The sequence below is a fragment of the Aphidius gifuensis genome, linkage group LG2 (assembly GCF_014905175.1).
Source record: "Aphidius gifuensis isolate YNYX2018 linkage group LG2, ASM1490517v1, whole genome shotgun sequence".
NCBI lineage: Eukaryota > Metazoa > Arthropoda > Insecta > Hymenoptera > Braconidae > Aphidius > Aphidius gifuensis.
The window spans coordinates 18,370,636-18,379,870 of record NC_057789.1 but is presented as its reverse complement, the minus strand read 5'-3'; the positions used below and the strand labels follow the sequence as shown (position 1 = coordinate 18,379,870).

Here is a 9,235-nt window from a genome sequence, read left to right as displayed (position 1 = left end):
TGGATTTTGTAGAGAACCGTTTAATTAAAAACCATTATTTACATAGTTGTATTAACGTTGCATGCACACAAGCGGTCAATAATCTGATTATATTATTTTTACTTTTGACTATTGTTTATTCTTAAGATTGAAAACTTTAACGACTCAGGGTGACAGATGATTTTCACTGTCGTATGACTATGAAATTGGTGTAACAATACAATAGGCCTAAGGTACAATTATACGATGCTTAAAAAGTTCCATAGCATTTTTATAGAATTGTTTATTTGGATTAACTTTTTTTGATTGTGCACAAAAATAACAGCTTCCTATTTTCGAAAATTGGTGTAGAAATAGAATATTAATTTTATTGAAACAATATTTGCGGACACATAACTATTTGGTTGTTAAGTGCAAATTCAGAATTCTATTTTATTATCGTTTATAAAGTGGCATTTAATTCTTTATCAATATTTATTAAAATGATAAAAAGTTGTAGAATAAAATTCGCTTTTATCACCAGCTCGTATTAAGAGAATCAAAAGTTTAGTGTGATAATATCATATATTTTCCAAATATATGAACAAAAAAAAATTATACTTTTATCTAATAATATTTTTAGTAAATATTATCAACTCACATGAAACATAATTTTTTTTTAGTAGAATTCAGTAAACGGCAAAAAAATGTTTATCATTTTCAATATAATGCAAACAACAATATTCGAAATCTCTAAATTCGTCCTAATCTAATTTATGAATGATAATTATAAACGTTAATTAATAATTTCTATTTTTAAGAGTTCGGCTCAACTTAAGAAAAGTTTATTTACGAAGCTTACACTTCAGAATTTGGAAAGATCCGCTAGTCGGCTAAACCATTACGGCGGCAACTTGTTCTAGCTCGCACAATAGATGGAATCGCAATACTATGTCAGAAAGACTTTTTCATTTACGGTGTTTTCTGATTCCCGAGGATTGAGACATGGCGCTGCAGGCCGCAAGCCCCACTACCATAGTTTTTCGACCAAGTTCTATGCCATAGCACTATGGCAGAAATAGTTCACATATGACGGCTATAGGTCGGCGTTTTAATCGTTTTTTGAAATTGTTTCAGCTGTACCAACTTGCTTAGAAGCACATAAAAAAAAAATAAAAATATAACCTTTCTTATTTGTTGACAATTTGATATTTTGACAGTCAATCACATACCATATTAGCGTAAATATAGTAAATATAAACAAACAAATTTATTAATAACGCTAACCATTGTTGTTGTATTTTCTTAATGTTGGCTGTATCAAAAAATACTAGTGTGAAGTTAGCGGTTCTATGCTGAAAATGCTGCACGCAGCATTTTTTCAACATAGTCCTCGGCGGCCATTTTCTAGTAAATTTCTAGTGAGATATAGTGACACAAGTGCTATGGCATAGAACTTGGTCGAAAAACTATGCTAGTGGCCACATGCCTTTAAAGGAATGCACCCATTGCCTGGCAAGTAAAAGACCCGGGTGGCCGGGTTCGATTCCCGGCGGGGGAACTTCGTTATTTTTTCTAAGTTTCTGGTTTTTTTTCAAAGTTTTGTTTTAATATTTTAATATTTTTTTTATCATATTTTGTATCTAAAATTTATTTTATAAAATTATTATCACATAAAATTAAAAGCATTAAATTATATTCCTAAAACTGTTTATATTTTTTACCTTTAACTGATATCTGACTAGTTTTATGTAAACCAAAATCACTGTTGTCAGTAAAATTGGAAAAATTGTCTCTTAAAATGCCACTAGCTAAACTGACGGAATCTGAAAAATAATGAAAATCAATTAATTAATTGCAAAAAATTTCTTATTTTTTACTAAATGTACTATGAATTTTACTTTTCTTTGGTGCATGGCTTGCTTGACCTAAACCAAAATCATTGATTACATTATCAGAAAAGTTTGGAGATTTCTGTCAACTTAATTTCATAATCAGGTGAACTCGTCGACTGACATGATCTTGAAAAAAAAAAAAATGTTATTTTTTTGTCACGAAAAAAAATTAATTTTTTAAAAAATCAGCTTGACTGCAGTTTTTACTATGTGCGCAAGTATTCTCACGCATAACCTTATATATCAACCGAGGTATTTTAGTTTCGCACAATAAAAAAAATTGACTTGCAATTTTCCAAATTATCGTGTATTTTGTAAATCGAGAAGAAACTTTCGGTAATGAAATTCCTTTGAGTTAGTTCTCTTTACCCTCACCTCCAGTAAACAGTAAAATATCCCATTAGATCTAGCGGATTATCAAATTTCTATAAAAATGTAAAACTGCGACCTTGGAAAATTTGAAATCATCACTCGTAAATAGCAAAAAAAAGCCGTAATCTCTGGTAGTTGCCCTGACAAAGTGACAAGGCCAAGAGTGGTTATTACATTGTCAAACAATGGCAGCCAATCCAAATATTGATACTCAATATTTTTATGAGGATGTTGTCTATCGTGCCGACAAATGTGGAAATGTTCAATTTGGTATTGTCATGGAAAACGACGATCAAGAATTGTCAGATCAAAACTCTGATAATGATGAAGGCACTAAACGAAAAAAAGGAGAAGTTCAAGTTGTCTGGCATCCAACTGGTGTTGAAGAATCGATCAGCTCCAAAAAAGTATATTTTCACTTTTTATTTATGTGACATTTTTTTATAAATCAATACAAACTCATCACCAAAATAAATGATCATAATAATTTGTTTTTCAAGGTACAATTAGCAGACAGAACACTGATGCCTGGTGATGTTGTCAGGAGGATGATTAAAGGAAAAGATACTCAACGTGGGTATTGCAGAGATATTGAACTGACAGCATGTGTTCAAGTAATTGGTACGAAAAAAGTTTTGAAAGATATTCGCAGTGAAGATTTGGCACCATTAGAGGTAAATAATCAAATACACTGTCAATATAAATTTTGAATTCATGATTAATTTTTTTGTTTATTTTATAAAGGAATTTGGCACTGACATAGCTGTTTGCATGGATTCTTGGGTTGGCGGTATACGTATGGTACATTTTAAGTTATGGCTTGCAACACCAGATGGATCACATTGTGTTATTAATGAAATGGATGCCCAAGGACTTGCACATTTTGAAGAACGTCGTGAAAACGATAATGATTTTCCTCATTCATCAGAATTTTATCCAGGTCAATGTCTATGGGGGCCAATACAATATCTTGAAGATGCAAACTGGATAACATGTACAAAAGAAATGTTAACAAAACGTAAAACTAAACCACAAAAAAAAACAAAAGTTATTGTACAAAAAGTTGAAGCTGATTGGGTTGGTGTACATTGGCAATGTCGTGGATATTCAAAAGATGGTACATGGCCAGATCAAGTACAGCCCAAATTTCTTGTTCAAAATGAAAATTTAAAAAAATTGAAATTATTAAATATATTTGAACCATTAACATTACAAGTAGGTGATCGTAATTTTTATATATTAAAAAATGATGATACTATTATAACACGTGAACAGTGGAAAAAAGAGCAAAGACAATATTATCAAATACCAAAACAAAGTCCACGTAAGTCTCGTATTAAAATAATTGATAATAAAATAAAAGATGAAAAAGATTTAAAAATTAATCAATTTGATGATACAAAAAAAAATTCAAATACATATAAAAATAATGATAATAATGCATTAAATTTGCCAATTGATAATAATGATAATTCAGATAATTGGGAATCAGATGATACATATTCACAAAGTGATACAGCATCAACAATGTCAAGTGGTGGTTCAAGTATGTCATCAGTTGGAAATAAAAAAAAAAAAAGACCAGCATTAATGACAAAAGTGTTAAAAAAAAAAAAACTAATAAAGGCTAAAAAAAAGTTACCTCAAATACCATTAATAATTGGTGATAAAATTGTTGTTGAAACATTATCAACAAATACAAAAGCAACTGTTGTTTGGCAAGATGGTTCAGTTGAAAAAAATATACCATCAACACAATTATATCCAATACATCATCTTGATGATAAAGAATTTTTTCCTGGTGATTTTATAGTTGATCAAAAAGATGATGAATCACGAATTTATGGTGTCGTACAATCAGTTGATCATCAAGGTAGAACAGCAAAAATTAATTATTTCAAAACATATACATCAACACAATGTCCACAACCAGTATTTATTGATAAACGTGAAGTATCTGTTTATGATCTAAAAGATCATCCAGATTTTCAATACCGCCCTGGTACATTAGTCATTAGAATTGCTAATTTTCATGATGATTGTAGTTGTACTGCTGGACAAGTATTAGATAACTATCCTGAGGGTAGAGTCAAAGTATGGTGGGTCGATGGATATATATCAATGTGTTGGCCACAAGATTTATATAAAGTTGGTGAATATGATTCAGACGATGGTGAAGTGTGGGACGATAATTCTTCAGATGAATCATGGGAGACTGAAATCGAAGATTGTTTTATTGCTGATAATGAAATTTGTGAAAAATCTGAAAATATTAAACCAAAACTATCAGTACACATTGAAAAAGCTAGAATCGCAATGTCAAGATTAGAAGAAATATTCACACTAAATCCATCGTTACAAACAACTGATGTTATGCGACGCTTATTAGAAGTCTATAAAGATTGTAGGTATATGGATAAGTTAATGGGTACGTCATTTTTTCATGAAAGTCATTTTCAAGGTTTATTAGAAAGAGTAAGAGAACGTGGTAGAGCCAATGTTGCCCAACGAATAACTGATCAAGTTACACGATTATTCAATCATCAATTAATAAGCTCAGAATCACTTGAGAATTCAATTGGCCATGCATCAAATCAAGATAATAACAATACAAGTATGGAAACAACAGTTGGTGCAATCGACAGAACTACAATAAACGTTAATAATACCGGTGAAACATCATCCAATAAAATTCCAAAAGTAATAACTATAAAATCAGAAAGTTATGAAAAAACATTTTTACCAAAAAAATCTAATAATAATACTGCCAAAATTAATGATAAAAATATTGAAGATTTAGGTCATTATTCAGCTGATATTTCGAAAAAAGAATGTTTGAGTTTTAGTAACTCAAGTAGTAAATTCCATTCGCATGAAGATGATTTACCAAATAATCGTAAAGAATTAAATGATTTATTTATAAATAGTTATGATATTGGTACTTCTCATGTTTGTGTGAAATTATGTACCCTTATAAAAGCTCAACTACTCTTAGCACATGCTGAAGTATCAAAAAGATTTGGATTAGGAAAAATAGCATTGACTGATGCTGTTCTTGGTACAATTATAACAACAACACCAACACCAACAACAACAACAACAACAACAACGACGAAAGCTCCCAAAACATTAACACCAACATTTGAACACGATTGTAAATCTAGAACAAATGATAATAGTAATAGTGATGAACGTGTTGCTGATATACCATTACAAGTTTATTTAGATGGTGAAGGTTTTACATTTGATGAATGTGCACCAGATTATCATAAGTTCAAATTAACAATGTTTCAACCAACAGATCCATCAAATTTTTTCCGAACAGTATCAAAAGAAATAAAATTATTACGAAATAGCTTACCACCAGGTGTTTGGGTAAAAGGTTTTGAAGATAGAATCGATTTGTATTCTATCATGTTCAGAGGTCCTGAAAAAACACCATATGAAGATGGCTTATTTTTATTTGATTTTCAATTGACAGCTGATTATCCTTCAGCGCCACCACTATGTCATTATATATCATACTGCAATGATCGTCTTAACCCAAATTTATATGAAGATGGTAAAGTTTGTGTAAGTTTACTTGGTACTTGGGCTGGACGTGGAACTGAATTATGGACGAATGCATCAACATTATTACAAGTAATTGTGTCAATACAAGGATTAATATTAGTTTCCGAGCCATATTTTAATGAGGCTGGTTTCGATAAACAAAAAGAATCACAACAAGGAAAGGAAAATTCAAGAATGTATAATGAAATGGTTGTTTTAAAACTTGTGCAAGCACAAACAAAATTGATACAAAATCCACCAATTATATTCAAAAATGATATTATTAAACATTTTGAGAAATATTCGTTGGGATTATTGAGAAAATTGGAACTGTGGATCGAAATATCAGAAAGGCATAATAACCAACATGCTTTGTCACCACTAACACCGACAACTTTTAAAGACTTTTCAAAAATTGGTTTGTATATTTTTCCTTATTTTTTCAATATTTATATATTATTAATTAATTCATTTTTTTTTTTTATAGATGAAAAAATTATTCCTCAGTTTCCCCTTGTCCCGGCATCTCGAGGATTTTGCATAAGTCTTTACAAGACACTGGCAACCTTCAAGCAAGTTCTTATCACGAAAAATATAATTTCAGATATTAAATTAGATAGTAATTCATCAGAAACTGAAAATATTTTTAAAATACCAGTAACAACAAAAAACTTGATTACTCAAGAACAGATCAGTCACTCAACTGATACAAAAAAGGATAAATCTAGCTAGCTACAAGGTAAATTAACACGTACTATTACAAAACTATCGTGATAACTTGGTAATACTTATTGTTATTGAATTGTATTATTATTACTATTATTATCTAAAAATTTTAAGAAAACTATATAAACAAAGGTGAGATAAATTATCTCGTAAAATACGACTATCAAATCCGATTTTGTCAAATACCTGGAGATTTCGTTAATAAATGTTAATAAATGAAATTAAAAAAAAAATACAATATTACTTAGTAAAACACTCCTGTGTATGTAGACTCAATAGATTATAAATCTATAGACTAAACATTCGATCAACTTCTTTAGATAAATTACTTTCAATTATTTAAAGAATATCTCGATGTGATTCTTTAATATTGTAGAAATATTTCGAGGAAAATATGTTGTACTGTAGTATTTTCGATGTTACATATGGATATGTATGTCATTTTTATCATACTGTTACATAAAATTTTTTATAAATTTTAATCAACCAGATGATGATGAAATGTAGCTAAAAATATAATTTGGAGGATATGTCCTCAATCACATAATTAAACCCTGGTAGAAATATTTCTCCGACTTTTTTCCAACTTTTCTCCGCCATTTCTCCACCTCTTTACGAAAATGACCCAAATTTGTCCGCCATTTTTCCAACCAAAAATTTACTCCAACTTTTTTCCGCCATTTCTCCAACCTGAAATTTACTCAAACTTTTTTCCAACTTTTCTTCAACCAAAAATTTACTCCAACTTTTTTCCAACTTTTCTCCAACCATGGCTCATTTTCGTAAAAAGGTAAAGAAAGTTGGAAAAAAGGCGGAGAAAGTTGTAAAAAGTTGAAGAAATATTTCTACCAGGGAAAATTTTAAAAATATGGTGATATCTACGAAAAGTTTCAGGACGACAAAACAAGACGATGAATAAATCTAAACATTATTCGTTTGACAGTTCTAATTTTGAAACTTGCGTTATTGAAATGAAAACAATATCAGCTTAAAAAAAGTTATAAAAATTAGCCAATATAAGCAAATATAAATTTAAAGAAGTTCTGTTATTTGCAAATATAGGTCACATTATTATTAAAAGAAAATTTAAGTTTTAGTGCACTGGATTTTTCAGCAATAAAAAATGTTTAACTAACGTTTACATGATAACTCTAAAAAAAAAACATTTTTAAATAATTTATTTGCATTTTAAAGAGATAAACGTGGCCTCATTTGTACTGATCAAAGAAAATTTGTACCCTGAATAACAAAGTATTGTAAATTGACAATCTGGAATTTTTTTTAAAATTATCATTGAAGTACATTTTTTGCTCTCGTTGATGCAAATTCGCCCACATTTATCTCTTTGAGATGGAAAAAAATTATTTAAAAATATATATTTTTGGAAGCACTATGCACTTGTGAATCACGCTGCCGATATTTTGTTTTTTTTTTTTTTTCAAAGTAAGTAAAGTGAAAATTTACGTCACATATTGTCCAATTTTCATACTGCTGAAGTTTGAGTACATATGTGTAAAATTGAGTTAAAAAAAATCAACAATAATTGAATTTTGAATTAGTACTGAGGATATATATAAATATAAATTTGTGCATCTTGTAATTTGGGGACAAATTCATCGATATAGCAATGAATTCGAGGACTATCCCCAAACTATAGGACTCATTTTTTTATATACTTAGTACTAATTCACAATTTTATTTATTTAATAACATATAATGATTGTTTTAATAACGTTTTAAACCTCAAGTGACATTTGATATCATGAACAAGCTAAATATTGACTGTTTTTTTGTAAAAAAAATATATCTAACAACAATCTTGCTAGTTTAGAAGTGACATACTGATGATGCTGAAATGCCATATATTCTTTCGAAGCTGTTACTGAAAAATATTCACGTTACAGTCTACTAAGATATTTATCTTATATAATCAAGTACAAATTATAAAAACTAATTTCAACAATAATTTTCTGGAAATACCTTTGCTACAAAACAAGCAGATCCAGAAATTGATATATTATTTCACAAAAAAAAAAAAAAAAAAAATGAAAAAAAATGACCTTGTTTTCTGATAACAAATGAAATATATAATTATTTATTGCTTGAAACAAAGTTGAAACAATAATTATTTGTTATAAATCAATTAACTTTCGAACTAGTACTAAGGATATATATAAATATAAATGTGTGTACCTTGTAATTCGGATAGTGATGCCGTGATACGATACGATACGATATGAGGCCTTGTATCGTATATTCGTATCGTATTGTATTTTTCAATCTCCATATCTTCGTATTCGTATCGTATCTTTTGTATCGTATCGTCAAGTGATCATATTACCTTCATATCGTATCGTATCGTCATATCGACGATATTGTAAAAAAAAAAAAATTCAGTTTTTGTTGTATTTTTTCGAAAATTTGGGAAACCCTGAATTCAGTTCCACCAGATGTGACCAGGTACAGATTCTAATGTATATAAACGGTCGGAAAACAATGGCTCAGGGGGTAACCATGGGGTATTACGGAACTGAATTCACCTAGGTCCGAAAATTTATATATATTTTTTCTTAGTACAGATATTTTATTTTTATTACTCATTTTCTTTTACCATGTGAACTTCACCATCTGATTTTTTTTTAAAGTTTCCAATGATGACCAATATTTTTTCGAGGAAATACTAAGTTCTCAAAGAGATAGAATTGACACACTCGGCTGTTAAGGCTGAATGT

The 9,235-nt window shown here is 29.3% G+C and overlaps 1 protein-coding gene across 1 annotated transcript; it reads left to right on the top strand.

Moving 5' to 3' along the window:
- Positions 1-1,412: 1,412 nt before the first annotated feature.
- LOC122849269 ((E3-independent) E2 ubiquitin-conjugating enzyme UBE2O) lies at positions 1,413-8,154 on the top strand. The gene is made up of 4 exons (XM_044147945.1): positions 1,413-2,632; positions 2,726-2,899; positions 2,970-6,195; positions 6,265-8,154. The coding sequence occupies exons 1-4, from the start codon at positions 2,411-2,413 to the stop codon at positions 6,507-6,509; spliced, it is 3,867 nt and encodes a 1,288-aa protein (XP_044003880.1). The 5' UTR covers positions 1,413-2,410; the 3' UTR covers positions 6,510-8,154.
- Positions 8,155-9,235: the final 1,081 nt, after the last annotated feature.

Bases quoted from the DNA above. Each gene is read 5' to 3' on its own strand.
- LOC122849269 (XM_044147945.1), top strand. From the start codon at position 2,411: ATGGCAGCCAATCCAAATATTGATACTCAATATTTTTATGAGGATGTT. The intron at 2,900-2,969 runs GTAAATAATCAA...TATTTTATAAAG, and splicing joins AAGATTTGGCACCATTAGAG to GAATTTGGCACTGACATAGC. The intron at 6,196-6,264 runs GTTTGTATATTT...TTTTTTTTATAG, and splicing joins TAAAGACTTTTCAAAAATTG to ATGAAAAAATTATTCCTCAG.